At 68.3% G+C, this 23,770-nt stretch overlaps 9 protein-coding genes across 9 annotated transcripts; 6 read left to right on the top strand and 3 right to left on the bottom strand.

The window, feature by feature from the left end:
- Positions 1-1,925: 1,925 nt before the first annotated feature.
- On the bottom strand, positions 1,926-4,013 carry EMIHUDRAFT_106329 (hypothetical protein; the record flags this gene model as incomplete). Its single annotated transcript, XM_005760363.1, has 4 exons — positions 1,926-1,960; positions 1,998-2,186; positions 2,336-2,769; positions 3,286-4,013. The coding sequence occupies 4 exons, from the start codon at positions 4,011-4,013 to the stop codon at positions 1,926-1,928; spliced, it is 1,386 nt and encodes a 461-aa protein (XP_005760420.1).
- Positions 4,014-5,244: 1,231 nt separating this feature from the next.
- On the top strand, positions 5,245-6,066 carry EMIHUDRAFT_218022 (hypothetical protein; the record flags this gene model as incomplete). The annotated part of the gene is made up of 2 exons (XM_005760362.1): positions 5,245-5,547; positions 5,971-6,066. 2 exons carry the CDS (start codon positions 5,245-5,247, stop codon positions 6,064-6,066), a joined length of 399 nt encoding a protein of 132 aa, XP_005760419.1.
- A 167-nt stretch (positions 6,067-6,233) lies between these two features.
- On the bottom strand, positions 6,234-8,201 carry EMIHUDRAFT_465688 (hypothetical protein; the record flags this gene model as incomplete). Its single annotated transcript, XM_005760361.1, has 4 exons — positions 6,234-6,556; positions 6,624-6,716; positions 7,291-8,089; positions 8,194-8,201. The coding sequence occupies 4 exons, from the start codon at positions 8,199-8,201 to the stop codon at positions 6,398-6,400; spliced, it is 1,059 nt and encodes a 352-aa protein (XP_005760418.1). The 3' UTR covers positions 6,234-6,397.
- Positions 8,202-8,667: 466 nt separating this feature from the next.
- Positions 8,668-10,449, top strand: EMIHUDRAFT_453238 (hypothetical protein; the record flags this gene model as incomplete). The annotated part of the gene is made up of 3 exons (XM_005760360.1): positions 8,668-9,272; positions 9,356-10,093; positions 10,169-10,449. 3 exons carry the CDS (start codon positions 8,668-8,670, stop codon positions 10,374-10,376), a joined length of 1,551 nt encoding a protein of 516 aa, XP_005760417.1. The 3' UTR covers positions 10,377-10,449.
- Positions 10,450-11,291: 842 nt separating this feature from the next.
- EMIHUDRAFT_453237 (hypothetical protein) lies at positions 11,292-13,117 on the top strand (the record flags this gene model as incomplete). Its single annotated transcript, XM_005760359.1, has 4 exons — positions 11,292-12,075; positions 12,149-12,280; positions 12,354-12,613; positions 12,687-13,117. Exons 1-4 carry the CDS (start codon positions 11,342-11,344, stop codon positions 13,115-13,117), a joined length of 1,557 nt encoding a protein of 518 aa, XP_005760416.1. The 5' UTR covers positions 11,292-11,341.
- A 1,907-nt stretch (positions 13,118-15,024) lies between these two features.
- EMIHUDRAFT_60378 (hypothetical protein) lies at positions 15,025-15,186 on the top strand (the record flags this gene model as incomplete). Its single annotated transcript, XM_005760358.1, has 1 exon — positions 15,025-15,186. A coding segment is annotated over one exon (162 nt), but the record flags the coding sequence as incomplete, so codon positions are not given.
- Positions 15,187-16,700: 1,514 nt separating this feature from the next.
- EMIHUDRAFT_438452 (hypothetical protein) lies at positions 16,701-17,509 on the bottom strand (the record flags this gene model as incomplete). The annotated part of the gene is made up of 2 exons (XM_005760357.1): positions 16,701-16,919; positions 16,988-17,509. Coding segments are annotated over 2 exons (534 nt in total), but the record flags the coding sequence as incomplete, so codon positions are not given.
- Positions 17,510-18,811: 1,302 nt separating this feature from the next.
- Positions 18,812-20,424, top strand: EMIHUDRAFT_359111 (hypothetical protein; the record flags this gene model as incomplete). Its single annotated transcript, XM_005760356.1, has 3 exons — positions 18,812-18,898; positions 18,994-19,332; positions 19,968-20,424. Coding segments are annotated over 2 exons (426 nt in total), but the record flags the coding sequence as incomplete, so codon positions are not given.
- Positions 20,425-22,885: 2,461 nt separating this feature from the next.
- On the top strand, positions 22,886-23,756 carry EMIHUDRAFT_438450 (hypothetical protein). The gene is made up of 3 exons (XM_005760355.1): positions 22,886-23,133; positions 23,219-23,315; positions 23,395-23,756. The coding sequence occupies exons 1-3, from the start codon at positions 22,952-22,954 to the stop codon at positions 23,503-23,505; spliced, it is 390 nt and encodes a 129-aa protein (XP_005760412.1). The 5' UTR covers positions 22,886-22,951; the 3' UTR covers positions 23,506-23,756.
- The last annotated feature ends 14 nt before the right edge of the window (positions 23,757-23,770 follow it).

Here is a 23,770-nt window from a genome sequence, read left to right as displayed (position 1 = left end):
GCCCCGTATGCCCCAAGCTAGGAAAGCGCCGCTGCCGCGGCGGGCACCGCGGGCGCGGCAGGCGCGGCGGGCCCGCAGGCGCGGGCGGGCGCGCCGGGCGCGGCGGCCGCGGCGGGCGCGGCGGGCACGTCATCCGCGGCCACAAACTTCTCCGAGTTTCGGGTGATCCTCGCGAGCGCCACCATCCCCGAACCCGGGCTTTTTGCACGCGAGCGCTTGCCCCTCGGGGCCGCGATCGAAGTGATCGAGGCCAAGGAGGCGCAGGGCGTCGAGGCGGATGCGGCCAATAAGGTCGACGGGATGATCGACGATATTTACGACGCGGACTCCGGCGGCCGGCACCGCGTCGTCCTGTTCCACGACGGCCCGCTCAAGGAGTCGCACATCCTCAAGCTCCTCCACCGGAGTGTGCTGGCGTCTTTGGGCGACAACGTGGCCATTCGGCGCGCTCTCGTCTTTTGCGACAGCAAGCGCGCGTCGAGCAAGCTCGTGAGTACGGTCAACTCGCCCAAGTGGAAGGAGAAGGCGGGTTGGGCCGCGGCGGGCTCGACGGTGGTTGCGACGCCGTACAACGGCAGCTGTCCGAAGATGCACCGCCGAGTCGGGGAATCGATGCTCTCCCGCTGGGTCAACGCCAACCAGCTGCACGTCATCTTCGCCACGTCGGCGGCGGAGGCTGGTGTCAACATCAAGGGCGTCGACCTCATCGTCGTTCCCGACCTTGCGGTTTGCGGGCGGGCCTCCTTTCTGCAGCGGCTCGGGCGCGGTGGGCGGGAGGGCGGTCGGCCCTGCCTCGTCGTGGTCGGCTGCGACACGGATGCCCTTCCTCCTGACCTACTCGATGAGGACGGCGCCGGCCTTCGTTGCTTTCTCCAAGAGGAAGAAACTGAGCCTCCGCCTGTCACCACCACGCACGCCATCGATGTTTGCGGCGCCTCATCGCACCTTTGCAACCTGAGTGCGCTTGGCCTTGCGGCTTCGATGGACGATAAGGCTGTCGGCCGTCTGCTCGGAAGCGGGCAGGCCGGCGGCGGCGCGCTCGTCGACGACGTGCTTGAGGCGACGAGCCGTCACGCGCGCCAAGGCGGCGGGCTTGAAAATGCTCTGCACGAGATCAAGGGTCTCGAGATGCTCGTGAGTGCCTCGTCGGGCGCCAGGGGAATTGTCGGCGGTAGCATCGTTGTCCGCAAAACGACGCCGGATGGAGGCGCTTACGAGCGGCCGTACGCGCGCAGGCCGCGTGCCTCGCCCGTTGGGTGAAATTCTGAAAAACGTGCAGCACTTCTAGCCGACATCGACAAAAGTCACTCTCTAGCCCCGCGGCGAGCGGCCCCGCCGGAGGCGAAGAAAATTTTGCCATCTAGCGCACTCTAACACACATTTTTGCACAAATCGACGCCTCCAAAATAAGTCTTCACTGCAGCACGCCCTCGAGCGAGTAATGCGTCTGTACTCTGTAGGCCAATATAGAGCTTCTCGCGCGCGCTCCTCAGCTGGCGGTCCGCAGGGCCGCCCGGGCGAGAAGCGCAAGCCCGCCAGCCGCACCATGTGATTCACGATGATGAGCGTCTCGGCCTCGAGCAGCGTGTAGGAGCGAAGCTTGCCCTCGCACTCGCGTTGCTCGAGCCTGAAGCCACTGCGCCTTGACCACGAGATAGCCCGCGGGGATGGTGTCGGTGTGTTGACGACCGTGTCCTCGGCCAGCGTGTGCGCCTTCCCCTTGAGCACCGCCAGCCAGTAGAGCACCTCGAGCGACTGCTCGCGCCGATCTCTGCGCGGCGACAGCGGCCTGGAAGGACACGTCTCCGGCCAAGTCGGTTACGGGGAGGGCTACTACGAGGTCTTTGCGCGGGGGTGGTCGGGCGCCAGGCGCCCAGTCGATTGCCGCATAGTTCGTCGTAGTAGCCCTATCATAAACCTCTTATTCACACCTTGCACTTTGAAAAAAGAAATATCCGACCTTTGTCGAAGATCCGGAGGGTTTATCAGAGCATCACCCCGTTCCCTGCCCTCGGCACGCGCCTTGCCCTTCTTGCCGCGAGGAGCAGACCGCGATCCCGCGGAGCCCTCCTTGGCGAGCTCCTCGGCGAGGTCGCGCCAGTTCCTGTTGTGGACCACCGTCGTGAAGCGCCGCTGCGCCTGGTGTAGGAACTCGTGCTTGGACGTGAACTCGGCGAGGGCAGCAGCTGCTCGGCCGGGACGAGAGTATGCGGCCGGGCGCGAGAGCGCCACCCTCGTAGCCGGCTCCGGCGGCCGCGCGGAGGCGCGCAGCTTCTCGCCCTCGTCGGGCCGTCCCACGGCTCCACCTCGACGTCCGGGGGCCTGCCTGTCGTACCGCCAACCAGGTCAAAGTACTCCGCCTTCGTCTTGTCGTCCCACTCCTTCCACGTCGCCGCGATCTCGCCGTGCTCCTTCTTGAGCCTGTCATGCGCCGCCCGCAGCTCGTCGAAATCGGAGCCCGGCGCCTTGCTCACGTCGAGGTCGCGGAAAGGAGCATGCAGGTGGCGCATGGGCCCGGCGACGAGCGCCCACGTGCCAATCCACGCCGGCTCGCGGATGTCGACGGCGCTAGTGAGGCCCATGCCGCCCATCTTGACGGGAAGGCGCGCCTGCTTGCACGCGCGCTCCCAGCGCGTGCCGGCGGCGCCGACCCGCGCCCCGCCGACGAGCTTGTATAGCGCCGCGTCGATCAGCTCGTCGTGCCTCTCAGCGGCCGGGAGGGTGACCGACGGCGGCATGGCGCGAAGGAAGAAGGTGAGCGTCGTGTTGCTGCAGAAGCCGATAAAGAATTTAAACAAAAGAATTTCACAACAAAAGGCTCTCGCACACGCACGATTCACACGACAGACAAGGCGCAGACGACGGCTTCCTTAGAAGCCATCGTCCTCGCCACAAGAGCCGGCGTAAACAAAAGAACTCTGTGCTAGCAGACAGGCTCGACACAGGTGCGAACTGGCGCGTGCTAAAGAATTAAAAAAATTCCATGCGGGGAACAGGCTCGACACAGGGGACCCTGTCCTTCTCCCACCCCGTGTGTGGTTTTATTTATTTATTTATCGACACAGGTGCGAAAAAGAATTTTGCAACACGAGCTCCCCGGTCCTGGGCGTGCGGTTACCGACTGCACATCTGCACTTGGTATTGCTAAAAATCTCTCTCTCTCCCAAAGCTCCCTCGCACGACACTGGGCACGGGAGGCGCGCACTGGCCGAAAAAGCATTATAGCATATAGGCGCGCACGAGAAGCCAGCGCTGTGCTATAAACGAAGCAGGCGCCGTTCTGACCGGCTTAGCGCGGGCAGCGGTAGCTTGACCAGGAAGCTTGGGAGCTCGAGGCCGAGCTCAACGTAGTCTATCGCATAGTACTCGAGGAGTCGCCGTGCCGCGCTCTCTGTCGCCACGAGCCCCGCCAGCCTCGCCGCGGCGTCCGTCTTGTGCTCACCGCTGTCGTTGTCTGTTTTAAACGATGCAGCTGCCGCGCCCTGCCCTACGTGCTTTGGCGCGGAACCAGGCGTGGCGGCCAGTGCGCGTGCGTCGATGAGCCTGCCCAGCGCACCCACTTGATCGGCGAGCGAAGCGTTGAGCGCCCCACGAAACGTGTATTTATGGGCGTTCCTGCCGAGGTCGTCGCAGTACAGGGATTGCGGGAAGAAGTGCAGGTTCCACGTGAGTGGGAATGTATCCACGTACGAGCCAAGCTGCATGCGGGCGTGGGGCAGCAAGCGCATGAACTCGCTGTGCGTGCCATTGATGTACAGGCCAAGTGGCTCGCAGTGCCGCTCCCCCCGTGCTATGGTGGGGCGGCACTTGTCGAGGTAGCCGCTGACGAATCGCTCTACAGGGTCGCGGAGGAAGACGACTGTCAGCCAGTCCTTGCGGTCATGCAGCACTCGGAAGCTCTGGTCTCCGCCATGAGCGCGCAGCTGGTCAGGCCGCACCGAATTAGACCTCCTCAACTCATGTTCCAGGACCGGAGAGCACCCGCCACAGCCCGAAGAGCACCCGCCGCCCATACCATCACTGCCGCCATGCAGCAAGCACATAAACTTGCGCCACTGGCTCGTGGACACCTTCTCGATCGTGCACAGTGCTGTCGGGGCTGGGCGGATTGTTCCAAGCGAGTGCCAGGCGCCATGGAGTCCCGTGGCGGGTTTGAGCGCGTCGCGGAGCATCGTGCGCACCCACCATGGGTACAAACCATCCGCTGACGTGTCATGCATCGCTATGAGGCAAGCCTCCGCGCTCATGTTCGCTGTGCACTCCGCCCTCAGCGGACGGTAGACGGTGTCATATGCATGCTCAACGATCGCCCGCCAGTGCACGAGCGTTGCTGCCGCTCTGTCTGTGTGCAGACTTGCTGCAGGGAGACAGGTCAGCAGCAGCAGAAGCATGACGACCGTGGTTCATGGACCCACTCGATCAAACCCATTGGATGTGAAAATGAACGCGCGCGAGGAGCCGCCCCTGAGGTTCTGCACCAAGCGGTGCGGCCGCCAGTGCCGCCATCGTTTCCGCCACCCACACTGCCATTCCCACCCCCGCCACTGGAACGGCTGCAGGGTCGTGGGGCCGCCCCAGCGGCTCCACACCAGACGTTTGGGCCGCGAGGGCCGCCACCGTACCCGCCGCCCCTGCCACCGCCTCCACCCCCGCCGCCGGCGGGGCCGCCGCCGTATGGACCCGCTCGGAATAACCTGGGGGGTCCGGGACCGCCCCGCCGGAGGCTGGTGTATCCGGGCGGAGGAGATGGGGGAGGGGAGTTACCGCGGTACGATAGTGGGCCCACCGGCGAGCCGGAGGGCCGTGGCCGGAGGGCCCCGGGGGAGGCTTGGGGTCACTTGTCGGAGGAGGCGAGAGATGAGCTGACGCGGCCTCTGAGAGTGGAGTCGGGACGTACGGGCTCACCAGGGGAAGGCCAGTCGCAGTGGCAACCGGACCATCACGACCTTCCACAGGGAGGGCCACGCCCCCCCGAGCCTGGAGAGGAGCCGGCGGAGGGGGGGGGCGAGCCGAGGACGATAGAGAGGCCGCGGGTGCGGGCGCGAGACAACCAGGGAGAGCGGGCTCGACCCCCCGGGGATGGAACTGGGCGCGACCCAATGCCACCGTTCTCGCCCGGGGTGACCTCGACCGGGCCGTCGACACTCTCAGAACCGGTGGAGCTGGGAGAGGCTGGCGAAGACGAAAGGCGGCAGCGGAGGAAGCGACACCAACAACGAGGGAAACGACCACACCGGCCGTCGTATGACGCTCGGCAAGCGAGCAAGAGAGCGAATCGGGGAGAACCGGAGCCCCGGGAGGACCGAAGGTGGAGCCCCGGGACCGAGGACTAAGCAAGTGTCTGTGTTTGGGCGTGGTGTCCAGAGCCTCACCTGCATCGGCAGCAGCGCATTCTCCTGCTGCGACTCCCTCACCTCCGTCACCCTCCCCGCCGGCCTCCTCTCCATCGAAGATGGCGCCTTCCACCGCTGCTCCTCCCTCACCAACGTCACCGTGCCAACCACCGCCGAGATCGGTGACAAGGCCTTCGAACCCACGACCACCGTCGTCCGCCTCTCGCCCGCGAGCATGCGCGCCCAAGCTAGGGCGGCGGAGGCGGCGGCAAGAGAGGCCGAGATGGCGGAGGCGGCTGCGGAGGCGGATCGGCACGCGGAAGCGCTTCTGGCGGATGAGGAGGCGGAGAAGGAGGCGGAGCAGCGCGCCAAGGAGCGCAAGGCCAAAAAGAAGAAGAAGAAGAAGAAGGGCAAGGGCGGGGGGAGCGGCGGCGGGCCGTCGCAGGAGCCGGAAGGCGAGGAGGCGGAGGCGCTTGCGGCGGCGGAGGGGGAGGCGGTGGCGGCAGCAGAGGAGGCGGAGCTGGCGACGGCGCTTCAGGAGAGCGCGAGGCTGGAGGAGGAGAGGCGGGTGGCGGAGGAGCAGCCGCCCGAGCCGGATGCGCCGCCGGCCGACTTCATCTGCCCCATCACGACCGAGGTGATGAGCGACCCGGTGATGGCGGCGGACGGCCATTCCTACGAGCGGAAGCAGATCGAGCGCTGGCTCGCGACCAAGTCGACGAGCCCCCGATGACGGGCGAGGCGCTCCAGCACACGCACACCTTCCCAAACCACGCGCTGCGCGGGCGGATTCGAGAGTGGCAAGAGGCGCGCATTGAGCGGTTTCGCGCGTTCTCGTGTGTGGCTGAGCGGGCGAGCGCGCGCTGTGTGCCTCCACGCCTGGGGCCTGGCACCTGGGCTCGAGCGCAATCGCTCGGCGTGGTTTCTTAATGGTAAGCGGGTTTCTTAATACCCGCAACCCACTGTAGACGTAGTACGTGGCTCTAAGTCCTAGGCTCGCAGATCAGCTAGCTATCCCGTAGACGTTGGCGAAGATCTACAATCCCCGGAGCCCGCCGGCGTGCCTAGGTGCGCGTCTCGTCAAACCGGAACTTGTCCGCCTCGGAGAGGACAGACCACGCCACCATGTCTGCGACCAGGTTGGCCTGGGCGCACGTGTAGCCGCCTCCCGACGCGAGCATCGGGAATGTCTCGCCCCCCAGCGCGAGCACGTCGTCGGGCACCTATTCACGGCTGGGAGCGTGAGAGGCGCCCATCACACACGCAGAGGTGTGACGAGCACGCGGGCACCGTCTCGGTGAAGCGCTTCGGCGCGTCCATGTAGTGCACGACCAAGTCGATCGGCCCGTACGCCTCGACGCCGTAAAAGTCGTTTTCGAGCACCTAGGGGGTTGCTGACCAGCCCGTCACCGCCGGGGGCTGGCTCGGCGGCGGAGGGTCGGTCTCGAAGGCGCCTTGATCCCGCGCAGCTCGGCGATGAGAGGCCGGCCGGCGGCGCGGCAGCTGTCGAACTGCGCGACCATCTCGCGGAAAGCGGACACCTAATATTATATATTAATTACATCTCGCGGAAGGCGGACACCTACTTATTTATTTATTTATTTATTTATTTACATCTCGCGGAAAGCGGACACCTACGGCCCGAGAGACGCGCTCGCGGAAGGGGCGCCCGCCGCTCTCTCCTCGCGGACGGCGGGCGCCTCGAAGAGCTACATCTCGGCTTATCCCGGCTGCATCTCGGCTGCATCTCGGCTACATCTCGGCTTATCCCGGCTGCATCTCAGCTGCATCTCGGATGCATCTCGGCTGCATCCCGGTTGCATCTCGCGCCTCGAAGAGCTTGTTCTGCGAGTAGGCGTAGCCGCCCATCCGCCGCTCGTCCTTGCGGATGCCAAACAAGGAGGAGATGTGCGAGTCGACGGGCTTCCACAGCGCGCCTGACCATGCATCGACCCACCATCAGCGAGTTGGTGTACCGGGCCTCCAAGCCGCCGACAGGCGTCCGCAGCGCACCGCCCGACTCGGCGAGCGTCGCGTACGGTTGCGGGCCAGAGAAGAACTGGACGACGCGGGTACACTTTCGGCGCAGCAGCGCGGGCAGCGCCCCATTTGCAAGTGCCTGCGCAGCCGAGGCGGCGGCCGGCTCCTCTCGCGCAGCCGCGAGGTCTGCGGGCGGCGGCGGCAAGAGGAAGGCCCTCAGCTCTGCGAGCATGGTCGGCAGGCTGCGGGAGAGGTAGAGCAGGTGCGGCCACCGACCCCGCACCCGCCCCGCCAGCGCCTCCGGCCCGAGGGCGGCCGCCTCGCGAGCGGCGGGCAGGCTGCCGAGCGCCAGCGTCACTCCGGCCTCCGTCGGGTGGCTGCAGCTCTGCAGCGCCGCCTCGTGGCCCACGAGGAAGCCCACCTCGCTCGCGAGCGCCTGCCGCTCCAGTGACCAGCTCCAGTGCGCCCACGGCGCGACGGCGGCGGCGGCGGAGGAGGAGGACGACGAGGAGCCGCCGCCAAACCACTCTGGCGGCCACGAGGGCGGAGGCCCGACGCGAGTGCCGCTCCCAAAGGCCACCACTCGCGGGCGCGCGTCTGGCGAGGGGCAGGCACCCTCGGGCGGCTCGGCGAGTGCCAGGTGGAGCTCATACGAGCAGCGCGCCGTCGCCACGTCGGCGCAAGGCAGCCAGCGCCGGACGGCGCCCGCTTGCGGCACAGTGTGGGCGTAGGCGGCGGCGCCTCCGCGCACGCGCCGAGCAAAGTGGATGGCGCCACTGAGTTCGTCGACTGTGTATTCGATGTCGAGCACGGCGCCGCCCTCCGCCGCCTCCTCGCCGCCCGCGGCCTCGGCGAGCTCCGCGGGCAGCCGAAGCCGCACGTCGCCATCGCCCGATGCGTGCAGCGCGGCGCCGTGGCAGCGCTCGAACGACCCGGCGTCGCGCGTCGCACTCCAGCGCTGCGGCACCACCTCGTCCACCAGCGCACGCACCGGCAGCGACTCTGGGCTCAGGGTGACAGTGCGGCCTCCGTGCGGCGTCAGCCGAGCGGCCTCGATTGACGCGCTGCTGCCGAGGTTGAGGCAGAGCTCCGGCGGCAGCGGCGCGCGCAGCGTGATGAGCACGCGGCCGCGCAGCCGCTCGCGCCACAGGTCGAGCTCGAGGAAGGCCTTGCAGTGGAGCTGGAGCAGCTGTGCCGGCATGTCGCACTGTTTTCTTTTTCACGACTTGCTTTCTCTGACTCCTTTGCAATTTTATGTGTACCATACGGCGCCTCCTCGACGCAAGCTAGCCACCTCAGCTCATCTGTTCCCACCCACTGCTTCCTGCCTGGTCCATCTGAGAGCGGATAGCGAATGCGCTTGATGCGGAGAATCAGTGCCGAGCCCGCCACGTGTTCGCGCCGCGCATTCACCGCGCCTCTCGTCCTCAACTCTCCGGGCGGAGCGCAGAGCGGTCCCGCCACGCCGCAGTGTCAGGCTGCCGACGAGGCCGCCGGCGAAGCACGGGAAGGCGAACCCCAGACCTTTCCCTCCGGCCGACGCTGGGGCTCGAGGGCGGCCCGGCTTGTGTCGGCATGGGCACGCTCGGGCGCCACGCCATCAGCCGGCGCGGGCGAGCGTGAGGACGAGGCGGCCTCCGCGGCGGGCGAGGCGGGCACGGGCACCTCCTCAGCGCTCGGCGCCAGCTTCAACATTCTCTGCATCGTCGTGGGCACCGGCCTGCTCAACCTCCCGTACGCAGTCTCGCGCTCCGGGTGGGTCGGCGTGCCGCTCCTCGTGCTGATGGCTGCGATGGCGACCTACACCGCCGCGCTCCTCGGCCGCTGCATCGTGCTCGTGGAGGAGGAGGAGCGGCGTGCGGGCGGAATGCGCGCCTCCCTCGCGAGCCGCGCGACTCCTCCTCCTCGCGGCGCGAGCAGCGTCTCGTACGGCGACCTCGGCGAGGCTGCGTATGGCCGGTGTGCCTCTAGGAGTCTAGGTTGGAGGGAGTCTCTTGCACCGCGTCCTCCCTGCGCAGAGGTCCGGTGTGTGTGTGTGGTAGGCCGGGCAGGTGGTTCGTCAACTCGCAGGTGCACATCACGCTGGTCGGGGTGGCGATCGTGTACCACCTCCTCGCGGCGCTCAACATCCACTCCCTCGCGGCGGACTCGCTGAGCATGGCCGCCTCCGTGGCGCTGGTCGCAGCGCTCGTGTGGCTGCACGTCTTCCTCAAGACGCTCGGCGAGGTCGCCCTCCTCTCGTACTTCAACATCGCCGTCAACGTCGCCCTCCTCTGCACCGTGGTCGCCGCCTCGCTCGAGCGACCGCCCGCCTCGCCCCCGCGCACTGCCCTCGTCGCGAGCGACGCATTCGCCTTCGGCTCTGCCTTCGCCTCCTTCGGATTCGCGTACGGCGTCCACCCCGTCCTCCCCTCCGTCCGCGCCTCGATGCGCAGCCCGCGCCTCTACCCGCGCACCGTGGTCGCCTCGATGGCAGGGACTCTGCTCTTCTACCTCCCCATCTCAGCCGTCTGCTACGCGCGCTACGGCGACGCTGTCCGCTCGCCGGTCATGGACACGCCGCCGCTCGCCGGCTCGCCCGCCGTGCGCATCGTCACGGCCGCCATCACCGCGCACCTGGTGTTGTCGTACCCCCTCCTCGCCATCACCCCTGAGGCGGCGCTCGAGGGCCTCCTGCGCGTGGAGAGCAGAGCCGCGCCGCTCCTCTGGCGCATCGGCGTCCGCTCGGCCTTTGTCGCCTTCACCGCGGCCGTCGCGCTGCTCGTGCGCACGCCCGAGCGGTGGGCGCGCTCTCCCCGGCGTCCGGACTGTCGCTACGCGTGGCAATCACACCTGTATGTACGCGTGCCGCACAGGTTTGGGCCGCTCCTCGACCTCGTCTCCTCCTGCACCTCCACTTTCACGGTCTTCCTCCTCCCCTCCGCCTTCTACCTCAAGCTGCGCGGCGTGCGGGGCATGCACCCGCTCGAGGTTGCGTGGAACGGCCTCATCGTCGCCTTTGCGTCGGTCGGCGCCGTCTTCGGGACTCTCGATGCGATCGACGCCCTGGCGAAGAGTGTTTGAACCTGCGATCTCTGTGGCGCCAGTGTGCTGTGTTCCATATACCGTGCCCCGCAAAAAAGTTGGAACCCTGCGTGCCAGGCGCGGCCAGTCGTGCAAGATAGCCCTTGCGCCTTGGATCCCTGGTGGTCGTCGGTTCTGCGCGAAACCTGAGCCTGCCGCGCTCGAATCTGGGACGTGGGAGCCACTTCGGATCTCGGTGCCAGGTCGAAGGCTCGAACGGCGGTCGGCTCGGCCACCGTGGGTGCGACGCATGATAGAGCATGCTGGGCGCCGCATCATCTACTACCGGGCGCTCGCGGGGCTTCGGTGCTCGGGCGCGCTCACCATGTGGTCGTTCGGGGCGGCTCGCACAGCGCCTGCACACACACACACACACACACACACACACACACACACACACACACACACACACACACACACACACACACACACACACACACACACACACACACACACACACACACACACACACACACACACACACACACACACACATGCATGCATGCATGCATGCATGCATGCACAGACAAACAGCCCCTTCCCCTTCCCCCTCAAGACCCTCAAGGGCGAGGACACACACAGGACGCACCTCTAGCGAGGCCCGCATAGTATGTGGGAGACTCCTGCCGCCGCCCCTGCCACCCCTGTGTCAGTGTGCCTGTGGTTGCGAGAGACTGCCAGAAGCTGGAGGCAGGTCGCTAGACTGAGATGAGACCGCCAGTGGAGTTGGGAGTCCACCGTGCACCGCGCTGCGAGCCTGTCGTGTCCCTTGTCAGGAGCAGGAGAGCCCCACCTGTGCCCCTGATCGTCCTTCCAAAATCCTGCTCGTGCAGGTGTGGACCCTGTCGTCCTCCCCCATCCTGCGTTAAGTATTTTTTCTTTTTCTGTGTGTCATTTTGCTCGCCTTCCCTGTTGCGTGACTCCTGTGCGATTTCGGGCCCGGGGTTGTGCGTTTACGTGCACATATGCAGTCACCGCCTCCGCCCGAGCCCACGCCGCACCTCGACCGGCTCTCCGACGACCTCTTGCGCAAGGTGCTTCGAGCGGCGCGGCCGCACACGCCGGCGGTTCGCGTCGCTCTCTTGCGTGCCTCGCGCCGGATCGCGGCGCTTCTCCAGGCCGAGACCACTCTGGCGGTGGACCTGGAGTGCGACAAGTGGCCGACGGCGCTCGCCGGTGTGGGGAGGATGCTCTATGACCCGGTCGACGACTGTGTCGCGTGCCGTGTCTCGGTGCATGCCGACGTCGCGACGCTCTCGCGCTTCTCCAGCCGGCTTTCGGACGCGCTCGAGCTGGCTCAGCTGGCCCACCGGCGCTCGGCCGCGCGCGCCGCCGTGCGCTCGCTCCGGCTCCACCGGCGCAGCGACCTGGGCGCGCTGCTGCCTCGCCTCGTCCCTCAGCTGGCGAGCGCGAGGCCCGGGCGTCTGCGCGCCGTCACTCTGACGCGATGCGCCCTGCCTCCGAACCTGGGCGAGATGCTGGCGCACGTGCAGCGGCTCACTTTGTGGGAGTGCACCTTTGGAGGGGGCAGGGGCGGCGACGGCGGCACCGCGCTCGTCGAGGGCCTGGCCGCGCTCCCGCTCGAGACGCTCTTCTGGGCGGGCGGGCGGGAGGGCGCTCCTGCGGCGCTGCTCGAGGCGCCTCGGGCGGGGCCGCCTCGCCGGCTCGGCCTCGGCTTCAAGGAGGCGGAGCTGGACGGGCTCGTCGACCTCCGGAGGCGAGGGGCGCCACCCCTCACCCCTCACCCCTCCCCCTTGCCCTTGCACCTGTAGGCTCGACCTCGTGAGCGAAGAAGAGGCGGCGGCGCGAGGCGGGAGGCAGAGCCTCGCCCTCTCGCTGGGCGGAGACGCCCTCGAGGAGCTGGTGCTGCTGAGCGCGGGGGGGCTGCCTCGCTGCCTCGCGGGGCGAGAGAGGGCCCGCTTCGCGAGGTCGCCAGCCGGCCAGCTGCCCGCTTGACCGCCCACCTGTCGCGCGCAGGCCCCTTGTCCGCGCCTCTGGCAGCTGGTCGCGGCTCAGGGTGCTCCAGATGGGGCACGAGCCGCTCTCGTCGCTCCTCGCGCTGCACGACTCGGCGGCGCTGCTCCGCGCCCTCCCCCCGAGCCTGCAGTCTCTCGGTGCAGTCGAGTGCTCCTGGCTCGACCCGCTCGCGTTCTTCCGCGCGCTCTGCGACGAGGGGAGGGGCCCGCCTCGCTGGGCGGCCGGCCTGCGCGACCTCGCCCTCTTCACAAACTCACCTGGCGCGTGCCGGGCGGCAGCACGCGTAGCGGCGTCCGCCACTGTTCCGCGACACGGCCGCGACACGGCCGTTAGGCGCTGGGCGGGCGGATGTCGATGCTTTTGCGGCCGGCGTCGTCTCCGCGGCGGGCTTCGCCGACGACTGCGCGCTGCACATGGCGGCCGCATACACCGCCGCCCTCTTCCCTGCCCTCGAACGGCTCCTCATCGAGTGGTACGACAATGATGACTTGCCGGCGGGCGGAGTCGCCCGCGCCCTCGCGCCGCTGCGCGGCTGCTCCTCGCTGCGAGAGCTGCACCTGTGCCGCAGCGACGCTGATTGCGGGTCGATCGACGCCGACGCACAGAGCTTCGCTCGCGCGTTTGTCGCCGGTGGCGAGGGAGCGGCGCCGTGCCCCGCGTTGCGCGTGTGCGTACACGACGCACCGGGCCGGGGATTCGATGGCGGCGAGACGGCGTGGGCGATCGAGTGCGGCTTTTTGCCGTGGTGTCGCGCGTCTGAGTAGGCCCACGCCTGTGAGCTGTGTGAGTCTCCACCGCCCTCGCCAAGGGATGTACAACGCTGTCTTGAGGTCCGACAGGTTCGGCGCCAGGCCGTACCGGAGGTCGGCGTGCGCACACTTGTGCACTTGGAGCACTTGGAGTGCGGTCGGCATCAACCCACATGTGCATCAACCTCACACCCAGGGGCAAAAAAATGAATGAATGTAAGTACGTGTACGGGGTGTGGACCGTGTCCGTGAGTTGACCAGGGGTTGTGCGCCTGGCCCTCCTGCTCGGCTCCAGCCAGTAGACAAGTCTTGTCACTAACAGAGTAGAAGGATCTGACCTCGGGGCCGATGTGACCAAGCGCTGGTAGCGTGGTTTTACCTCACACCCATGGTCTCACAGTGTGCCGGCAGTCGCCGAGCAGTGTCGCTCACACAAGCCGCAGCACAAGTGACTGAGGGCCAGTGAGGGCGAGCCCATCGCTGTCACAGCTGTGGCAGCCGCACAGTAGGCTGTGTCAACTGTGCAGAGTGTGTGAACAGCAGAGGAGCTGCTCTCCAAGCTTCAGGCGCAAAGAGCTGCATGCCATCGAAGGCGCTGTTGAGGTTCGCCGAGCGCGGCGCAGGTTGGAGGACACCGTCACCGACGAGCGCGTTGGACTTTTCACTCCGGACAAAAAACGCGGCACAGCGGACGGTGCGTGGCGTGCCGCAAACTTAGCGGCGAGGCGCGGGACCGTCTGTGGCGAAGTGGGTCGCGTCCTCCGATTTCCTCAACTCACGGTCCCCTCCCTCTAGCGGGTAGTAGTCTACATCCGGCGCGTGACGATGTGAGTCCGATGTAGAGCGATGTAGAGCGCGATTTTGTTGTAGAGTTTGTTGTAGAGGCTCTACAGCCAACCCGCCGGGAAGGCAGTGACTCAAAGAGGTCGAGCCGCACTAATGGGGTGTCTCCGAGCTTACTGGAGCTCTGATGGACGGCCCTGACTATCCCTGACACACAGAGAGTCACTCTGACGACACACAACACCCTATGACTGCGTCATGACCAGCCTGCCATGCGTCGCCGGTGCCGCATTCGTCGCTGTGCTTCTTTAGCAGGCGGTGGACTGTCGGCTGCGAGGACGGTCGCATTTGCGCGAGGCGAGGCGAGCATTCAGACGCGTTGCATGCGCCATGACTCGCGCCAGCGCGTGCGGGAGCTCCTGGCTGAGCGTTGAGTCCAGGCGAGTTGCGCTGGCCACTATCGCTGCGCCGAGCCGAGCTGACGCGCCGAGGGCAGGCGCCGGCCAGTCGCAGCCGTGAGGCATGCCACAGCAGCAGAGGCACCTGCCACCCATTGGGAGGGCAGACTGCAGAAGGCCAGGGCAGCACTGGCAAGTTCAACGCGCCTCATGTCGGAGAGCGACCGTGCCTCTTCGCAGCTTGCATGCACATGTACATGTGCATGTCATAAGCATGTGCTGTGGAGTTTTGGAGTTTGTTGTAGGGAGAGATTTCACGTTGTAGAGCGCCTCTACATCGCTCTACAACGCAGGCGCATCGTCACGCGGCGGATGTAGAGCTCTAGAGCTCTACAGCGCTCTACAGCGCTCTCCAGCTCTACAGCTCTACAGCGCTCTACACTCTACATCCTCTACACCCTCCCTCAGGAACGGCGTTGCCGTCGTGGGTTCCCCTACCCACGGCGTAGCCTACAGCGGCGAACTCAATTCTTTTCCTACTGAGCGCCAGTCCCGGCCTAGTTTTAGGTATGCCTAGTGTCGCGAGGTAAGGCAGAATTCTTTTTCCGGCCTGCCCCTTGGAGGCGCGAGGCGCGAGACCGGAGCATCTCAATGCTACGACGACTACGAAGCCGACTCCGAGTCGGTTGCCGACTCAACGCCGCCTCCTCGCGCGGTCTCCAGCAGCGCCGCGGCCTTTGCCTCGGCGCCGACCCGTACCGCGTACTCGGGGTCAAGCTTGGAGCGAGCAAAGACGAGATCAAGGCGGCCTACCGCCGCCTCGCCATGAAGCACCACCCCGACCGCAATCCTGACGACCGGGAGGGAGCGGAGAAGCGGTTCAAGGCAGTCAGCGAGGCGTTTGCGAGGCTGAGCGACGGCGGCGCGGCTCACGCTCACGCAAGCCCTGGCGGCGGCAGAGGTTTCCCAGGCGGCGGCTTCGGAGGATCGGGCGCCTTCACCGAACAGGACGCGGAGAGGCTCTTCCGAGAGCTCTTCCGCGAAGGCTTTCCCGGAAACGTCGGTGTCCACGGCAGCTTTGGAGGCGGGCGCGGGCGAGGTCCCTCCTCGGCCAGGTTCCACCAGGAGGTCTTCCAAGGCCCGGACGGGCGCCTGCGGCTCCGGACGACGACAGTGGGGCCGGACGGCGAGAGGAAAGTGGTGGAGGAGGAGCTAGGGGCCGGGGGCAACCCGTTCGGCGGGCCGGGGCCCTTCAGCTCTGGGGGCGGTCCGCGGCGTGCAATGACAAAGGATGAGGAGGAGGCGATGAAGCGGGCGCAGCAGCAGATGCAAGCCGCGCTGCGCGGGATGGCGGCCGAGGCTGGCCGCGCAGTCGGCAGAGCGGTGGCTGACTACGCCAAACGCAGAGCCCTTGATGCGGCGGAGAGCGTCATTCGAGGCTTCTCTGATCGCTTTCGTAGCCTGGTCGGGGCAAGAGAGGGGTCGGGCAATGCCAGTGGCAGCGGTGGGGGCGGCGACGGCAGGAAGGGGGGCGAGGGGAGAGGCGGTCGAAAGTAGTTCGAACAGTACTCGTAGATTGTGAGAGCGTGCGTGCGTGTCTCTCCGCGCCTTGTGTGTGTCGCGTCCGCGGGAGCCCATCTCCGGGAGCCCAATCTCACTATCAGGCACTCTGGTTTGTGGTTAGTGGTTTCTGGTTTCTGCTCCGATAAAGAAAGGCAGAGCGTGAAAGTGTGCGAGTGTTTTGAGTACCTTCACAGTGGCGGCAAAGCGCGCGGCGATCTTGAGGGCACCACCTCCAGGACGCTCCCTCAGTGCTCTCTCTGCCCCCCCAGGCGCCTATATTGAATTCCCGCCACCTATTCACCGCCGCACCTGAGCGGCGAGCTACCCCCGGCGGTGGGGCTGCAAGCGGGCTACTCTCTACCCGCCTCTTTGGCCGTCGAGCAGCCCGCCTCCTGAGCCCACCCCCGCAGGGCTGCTGTCCGGGGGCGGGAGGCCGCGCCGGCCCGCTGGGACCAAGGCGCGGCGAGCGGCTGTATAGCGTGGCTGGTTGGAGCTGGCCCATTAGGCCGAAGCGGGAGCGATGTGTATTCACACCGCAGAAACCAACACCCACACAGCAGAGATCCGGGAAGTCAAGTCGAGGCGGGTCGGGAAGTCCCTACCCCAGTCGAAAAACAGTCAACAGAGCGCCCATGGGAAACCGCACATCAGAAACCCTATGCCCCGGTTTTAAATACTATTTAATAGCCTATGGAAAACCGAGCTCCGAGGTGTCCGGGTATCTATGACTATTGTTTATGCACGAGTGTTCGCGCTCGCGGGCGCTTCGGGGCGGATGCCGGATGGCGGATCCGGGAAGGCGATGCCATCGATTCGATGCGCGTTCACGGGATCACGCGGGATCACGCACAAATGTGAACATTACGTAATTTTCTAAATGATGCATGCTGGACAATAATCGGAACAACCCTCGTACACACATTTACGTTGCCAACCCCGCAAAAGTTAAAGAATTCGCCTCGCGTACACTACATATCAGTACCGCCGGATATCCCGGCGCCAATCGACCGCGCGCCCGTCATCCCTCAGTCTTCTCGAGGCCGGCGCGCTCCGTCATCTCCTCAATCAGCTGCCTACGGGGACAAACATCCTCTCTCCCTCAAGACGCGGTCAAGCCTCGCCGCTCTGCCACACTAGCTGCCGAATCTGGCGCAACGGATGGCGCACGACCAGCCGCCGCTCCGAGACGCTGCACCTGCAGCACGCGCGCGGCTGCGCGTGCCACTCCGCACCTATCGCCGCCGCTCCTCCTCCCATGCTCCTGCCCATGCTGCGCCCTGCTGGATGCGCAGCCGGCGCGGCGCCGTTGCCGACGGGCGCGGCTGCCGCAGCGAGAGGGATGGCAGCGGGCGGCGCGACGGGGGCGAGGACCGTCACAATCTGCTTCTTGCAGTTTGCGCACGCGGTCGAGATCTTGCGCACGCCCGCAGGCACGCGCGCCTTGAGCTTCTTGCCGCAGCCGTTGCACGAGAAACGAGCGATCATCGTCTCTGCCGCTGGCTGCGGCTGCGCCGGCAGCTGCGCCGCTGCCAGCGGCGGCTGCGTCGGCAGCGGCGGCTGCGTCGGCGGCTGCGCTGGTGGCTGCGCTGGTGTCTGCGCCGGCGGCTCTGGAAGCGCGGGCGGGCTGGCGGGCGGCGATGGCAGCGCAGGAGGCGAGGGTGGCGCCGACGGCGGTGGCTGCTGCTGCTGCGACGGCGCGGCGATGGACAGCGCGGGTCGCCACTCCTTTGGGCCGGAGCTGCCGGCGAAGCGGCGCGCCATCTCGAGCGGGTGGGACTGCTCGCGCACGTTCACGTCGAGCGACTCGTCCTCGTCGTAGTGGATGTAGCCGCTCGGCTGCGCCTCGCCCGCCTCGTAGGTGTGCGTCGCGTGCTCGGCGCAGAGGTAAAAGCTGCCCGCGCAGCCGCACCGCACCACCGAAAAGTAGCAGAGGTGGCGGCACACGCGGCAGCGCCAGCCGTCGCGCTCCGCCGCTGCGTGGTCCCACTCGCTCGGCCGCTCGCCCGCCGCAGCCTCGTCCGACTCGGGAGGCGTTCGCACGCCAGCGGCGGCGACGCGAGCGCGCGCCTCCGTCTCCCTGCCGAGCGCGGCGCGGAGGTGCGGCAGGAGCGCGCGCAGCTCGAGAGGCGTGCCGCGGTTCGACGCGACGCAGAGGAGCGCGTCGTGCAGCAGCGTCGAGTCGCGCGTCGGCGGCGTGCGGTAGCGGGCGAGCGCCTTGTCCCCGACGGGCAGCCAGTCGGGAAAGGCGAAGTTTGTCGACTCGGCGACGTTGAAGCCTGCCGGGGAGTGTGTGTGTGTGTGCATGTGCATGTGCATGTGTGTGTGCATGTGCATGTGTATGTGTGTGTGTGTGTGTGTGTGTGTGTGTGTGTGTGTGTGTGAGAGAGAGAGAGAGAGAGAAAGAGAGAGAGCGAGCGAGCGAGCGAGCGAGCGAGCGAGCGAGCGAGAGAGAGAGAGAGAGAGAGAGAGAGAGAGAGCGTGCCTGTGAGTGGAGGGGCGTGTGGGTGGTGGTGGTGGTGGTGGGGGGGAGCGGGGTCGGCTGGCGGCCAAAAGAGACAGGGGCCCGTGCGGGACTCGCGACAGAGGCCGAGAGGTCAGGCAGAGGAGGGGGTCAGGCTGGGGCGCCTGTGTTGAACCCGCAGTGGTAGGCTCCGGGCTCCGTGAAGATGAAGGTGCCCGGCTCGGCGACGGCGCGGAAGACGGGTATGCCCGCCGCGGCGAGCACCGCCGGCGAGAAGATGGAGGTCTTCCAGTACTGCAGGTCGGGGTTGCGCGCGAAGAGGCTGGGGAAGGAGGACTTCCAGACGGCCTCCATCGCCTCCATGTGCGAGAGGGGCACGCCGTACCAGACCTTTGGCGCGCCCGCGACGACGTAGTTCGTGGCGTAGAGGAGGTTGTCCTCGACGTGCCAGCAGAAGAAGGTGTTTCGCGTGCCGATGTAGACCATCGGGTAGTTGACGCCCGGGATGAGGGGCGAGAAGCGGAGCAGCGAGTGGCGCAGCAGCGAGTCCATCACGCCCGACCGCGTCCTCGTCGAGGTCAGCTCGCCGGCCTAAAGCGACGAAGGGAAAGGGGGCGGGGGGTCGAAAGGGCGGAGAGGGCCAGGCGGGAAGGGAGGGAGGAGGGGGGGGGGGGGGGGGGCCCAAGGGGGTTGCCTCAACGTCCACCGCCGGGTCCGGCCCTCCATACGGGATGTCCGACGCGTACAGCGAGCACGGCGCCCCGAGCGACTGCGTCTGCAGAGCGTTCAAAGCGCGCTTCAAGCCCTCGCTGTCGCCGGGCGCTGCGGCAGCGGCGGCACCGGCCACTGAAGGACCCGCGGCGTGCGCAGCAGCCGCCGCGGCGGGCGGCGGCACCGCTGACAGGAGGGCGGCCCGCTGGTTCGACCGCTCGTCCTCTGCGGCCCACGCGCCGAGCGACCGCCTGCCGGGCTCGGGCGCCAGGCCGTACTCGCGCTCGTCGATCTCGTCCGCGAGGAGCCGGTAGTTCTTGTTGTGCGCGGCGCGGCGCGACGGCCGCGGCCCCCGCGCGCCGTCGGATGCCGCGGCGGCGCTCTGCGGGCCACAGCTCTCCGAGGAGCAGGGCCCGATGTGCCAGCGGAGGAGCTCGCAGCCGGGGGTGGAGCAGCGGGGCCTCTCCGCCTCGACCTCGTCCTTGCTCCTCCGCTGCCGCTTGCTCGAGGGCGACGCGCTCTCCGCCGCGTCCGCGCGCGGCGGCGCCGCCTTCTTCACCGGCCGCGTCTTGCCGCAAGTGTGCGGCCGGTGCTTCCCCTTGCACGCGTCGCAGCCGGCCTTGGCGGCTTGAGCGGGTGGGCGCGGCGCCTTGCTCGGCGCTGGGCGCGGCGGCAGCGGCGGCAGCGCGGCGGCCGCCGCCGGCGTCCCTCCGTTGGACGCGGCGCTGGGCGCGGCGGCAGTGGCCGGCCTCCCTCCGTTTGGCGCGGTGGCCGCCGTGGCGGCGTGTCCCTGCGGCGGCGCTTTGGTCGGGGGCGGCGCCGCCTCGAGGTTGGCTTGCTTGAGGGCGAGCATCTTTTGGGAGCCTCGTAGCTGGACCTACAGTCGAGTCGCGGGCACCTCAGAGCGGAGGCCCCCACGCCGCAGCCTCCGGTCTGGCGCGTCGCTCACGTGATACCGCCGCGTCTCGGCGATGTAAGCATGCGCCTTCCCGATCTGGCCGTTGAGGTCAGGGTTCTTCTTGAGCGAGTGCACGCGCACCCAGCCGCCCTGGAGGCTGCCGGGCGGCGCAGCAGCCGGGGCCGCCCCGTTCGCTGGTGCCGTCCCAGCTGCCGCCGCCGCCACAAGCTGGGGTGCCGCGGGCTGTGGTGCCACGGGCTGGGGTGCCACGGGCTGGGGTGCCACGGGCTGGGGTGCCGCGGGAAGCACCTGCGGCTCCGGCTGCGGCGAGCCGGGAGGGGATGGCATCGGAGAAGGCACCCCCACGGCCGCCGCCTGCGCCGCCTCGGCCGCTGCGGCGGCCGCTGCAGCCAGCGCCGCCGCCTCATCAGCTAGCGGTGCAGGCGGCTCCTCCTCCATGGGCGAGACACCGCTGGCTCTGCCGCTGTCATTGCCATCGCCGCCGCCGCTGCCCTCGCCGACGCCCTCGCCACCGCCCTCGCCGCCGCTCTCGCCGCTGCCCTCGCCGCCCTCGCCGCCGCCTCCCGCGCGCGGGCGCAGGACCTGGTGGTACCGCGCCTTGACTGCCGCCATGGTGCGGTCGAGGTAGTCTGCTATCTCGCTGAAAGTGGCGCCCACGCGCCGGCTCTCGAGCACCGCCTCGTCGTCCTCGGGCGTCCACGCCCGCTTGCTGCGTTGGCCGTCCGCCTCCTCCGCCGCCTCGCCTGCTCGCGCCGCCTCGGCCGGAGCAGGCTCGTCGCTCGACGCCTCGGCCCGCAGCGGCGGCGGCGCGGCGTCGTGGCGCGGCGGCGGCGGCGCCGCGGGGCGCGCCAGCACCGGCTCGGCGCCCTGCAGCTCCCACGGCAGCTCCGGCAGCACCCGCGCCAGCAGGTTGCGCGGCCCCGGCGCGTGCACCGCCGCCGCCTGCCCGCCGGGCGGGAGCGGCTGCATCCGCTGCACATGCGCCTGGTACGCGCGCGCCTCGATGCGGAGCTTGGTCTTGTACATGGCGAAGCCCTTGGGCGCCGAGCCCGCCATCAGGTCCCAGAACTGCGCCTCCGCCTCCCCCACGCACACCGGCGGCGCGCCCGCCTGCTGCGCGGCCGCCGGCGTGGCGCAGGCCGGCCAGACGGCGTCGGCGAGGTCGCGGTACTGCCGCAGCGTCAGCGTGTCCGCGTACTGCTCGAACGACTTGTTGAAGAGTGAGAGCATCTGGACGCGGGGGGAGACCTTGATCTCCGCCGCCGCCACGTCGCCGCCCGCCGCGTCCGCGCTCCCGCTCAGGCCGTGGCACGCCGCCTCCACCGCGCTGTCGCCGTGCCAGCCGCCGCCCGGCGTCACGACTGCTGAGCTCGATGCGCCGGGCGGCGGGGCGCCAGACCAGGGGCGAGGCTTCCACCCGGCGGGCGGCACGACCTTGCAGATGCCGTAGCGCGAGATCTTGGGCAGCAGGGAGCGGACGTACGCGCCGTAGTCCTCAAACTCCTCCTCCGTCGGGTGAAAGGTCGGCGCCTCGGGGATGTCCGTCGCGCAGCGCGCCGCGGCCCAGTGCTTGCAGGTCGAGCCATACCGCTCGAGGGTTCGGAGCCTGGGGAGGGATGGGAGGGGGGGCGGGGGTGCGGACGAGAGGCGGAGCGAGCCAGCGAGCGGCGCGCGGATCTCCCTTCGGCGCGGTGCTATCCGCGCGCGCACACGCACGCACGCACGCAGAGCGTTGAGGCAGACGCGGTGCGCGCACACGCGGCTCTCCCCTCCCCCTCACCAGAGCAGCTCCTCGCGCGTGCATCGCGCCTCGCCGAGCTCCTCCTGCGGCGGGGCGAGGGGCGTCCCGCAAGATGAGGGGCGAGTCGCGCCGGCGGGGCGAGACACCCTCTCCGAGGGCGAGCTGCAGCGGCTGGCGCGGCAGGGAGTGTGGCTCGAGGGGAGAACCAGCCGCGGCGGGGTGTGGAGAGGGCGCCACGGGTGCTGATCGCGGCCCTCGGGGCGATGACAAGGCAGCCTCTAGCGACGGCGATGGCAACGCACGGGAGGGGTGGAGCGGGCTCGCAGAGCGGGGGAGCGTCGGCGGCCGGCGGCGGGCTGGGGGAGGGGAAGGGAGGAGCGCGGCGGCGGGGCGCAGCAGGCGGGAGCAGAGGAGGCCAACGCCGCCGGTGGATGGGCGAGGGGTGCTTGCGGGGGGTGGGGGTCGGAGGGAGCGGGTCGGAGGGAGGTGCGCGGAGACCACGCGTCGGGGTGTCGGCGAGGCTTCTGTCAGCAGCGGAGGCCGAGCGCTCGTCGTGTGTGCGCCGCGAGGGTGCGAGAGCTGCGCGCTCTTCACCTTGAGGTGGTGCTGGACCTCCTGCACGGAGCGAAGCCTGCGACCGGTGCGCGACTCGTAGATCTTGTCGCCCGCGGCGCTCGTCGAAACCACGCGCCACGAGCGCGGGCACTGCACGCGACGCGGAGAGGGATGGTGGGTGGCAGGCTGCGGGGGCGGCAAAAGTCGCGAGGAGGGGGGAGAGAGGCATGTGGTAAGGGGGGGGGGTGGGGGACGGGGGAGCGGGAACGGGAGGCGGCGGCACGGCCAACGACGCCCCGGCGCCGGATCGGGTGCCGTGGCCATCGAACTCCAACATTGGTGAAGTGCCATATCACCACCCAGAGTGCCGGCCGGCGGCGGCGGCCGGCGGCGGCGGGGTGTGGGGGATTGGGGGGTGGGGGGAGTTGGGCGGTATGGGGCGGAATGTGAGCGGCGGGTGTGTGCGCCTGGAGATCTTCCTTCAGGTCGGTCAGGTCGGGCATGGCCGGCGCTCCGGGTTGGGAGCTGCACCCGGCGCTATGCAGGGTTCCCAATAGTGACTTGAGAGAGTCGCTGGTTGCTCGCTTGGCGGGGCAGCGTTTTCTTCTTTTTTCAAGAGAGTGGTCTGGTTGGCGCTTTCTCTTTTGACCGCCGCGTCAGCCTCGAAGCCTACCGCTGTAGCGCGCCTCCGCGTCGCGCGTCACCGGCTCAGAAGAGCATGTCGAACATCGGCATCCCCATCAAGGTGCTGCACGACGCGGAGGGGCACACCGTCACCGTCGAGCTCAAGAACGGCGAGGTGTACAGGGGAAAGCTCGACGAGGCGGAGGACAACATGAACGTCCACCTCTCCAACTGCACAAAGACGATGAAGGACGGGCAGGTCGAGATGCTCTCCAAGTGCGCTCGCGCCCGCCGCCCGGCTGCGGCCCGCGCCTCCCCACTCGCGCCGCCGCGTCCGACCCGCCCGCCCGCCCGCCCTCAGCGTCTTTCTGCGCGGCTCGCACGTGCGCTTCATGGTCCTGCCGGACATCCTGAAAAACGCGCCCTTCTTTAAGAAGATCGACACCAAGGCCAACAAGGCGCGCGCCCTCTCCCTCCCTCTTCCCTCCCCCCCCTCCCCTCCCCACCTCTCACCACGCCGCACACCTCTCTCACCAGGCCTCCAAGGCTGGCAAGGCCAAGCAGGCAGCCACGCAGAGGGCGGCCGGGCGGCCGACGCCGGGGATGCCGCCGCCGAAGGGCAGGGCAGCGCGCGACGGCGCGCGGTAGCGGCTCCCCCCCGCTGGCCTCAGGCCAGCGCGCGCCCTTTTTCCAGTGGCGCCGCGGCGCATCTCCGAGATTGCGCTGCACGCGCACCGCCGCCGATCCGCGTGCGGCGGGCGCCCCCCCCGCCTGCTCCCGAATCTCGTCTGCTTGGACTCCTTCGCCCTGCGCTGTAGCAGCCGTCGCCGGCATTGACCATTGAGCATTGTGTTACGTTCATGACAATGTGTTTTGCTTTTGGAATCACCATGCTTCATGCCGGTCCCCCGGT

Source organism: Emiliania huxleyi (genome assembly GCF_000372725.1).
Source record: "Emiliania huxleyi CCMP1516 unplaced genomic scaffold EMIHUscaffold_76, whole genome shotgun sequence".
Classification (NCBI taxonomy): domain Eukaryota; phylum Haptophyta; order Isochrysidales; family Noelaerhabdaceae; genus Emiliania; species Emiliania huxleyi.
This window is presented reverse-complemented; position numbering and strand designations above follow the sequence as displayed.

What these genes read in the sequence shown, in the direction of transcription:
- EMIHUDRAFT_438450 (XM_005760355.1), top strand. Translation starts at nt 22,952, where the DNA reads ATGTCGAACATCGGCATCCCCATCAAGGTGCTGCACGACGCGGAGGGG. An exon ending in CAGGTCGAGATGCTCTCCAA is followed by an intron (nt 23,134 to 23,218) that starts GTGCGCTCGCGC and finishes GCCCGCCCTCAG; the next exon opens with CGTCTTTCTGCGCGGCTCGC. An exon ending in TCGACACCAAGGCCAACAAG is followed by an intron (nt 23,316 to 23,394) that starts GCGCGCGCCCTC and finishes CTCTCTCACCAG; the next exon opens with GCCTCCAAGGCTGGCAAGGC.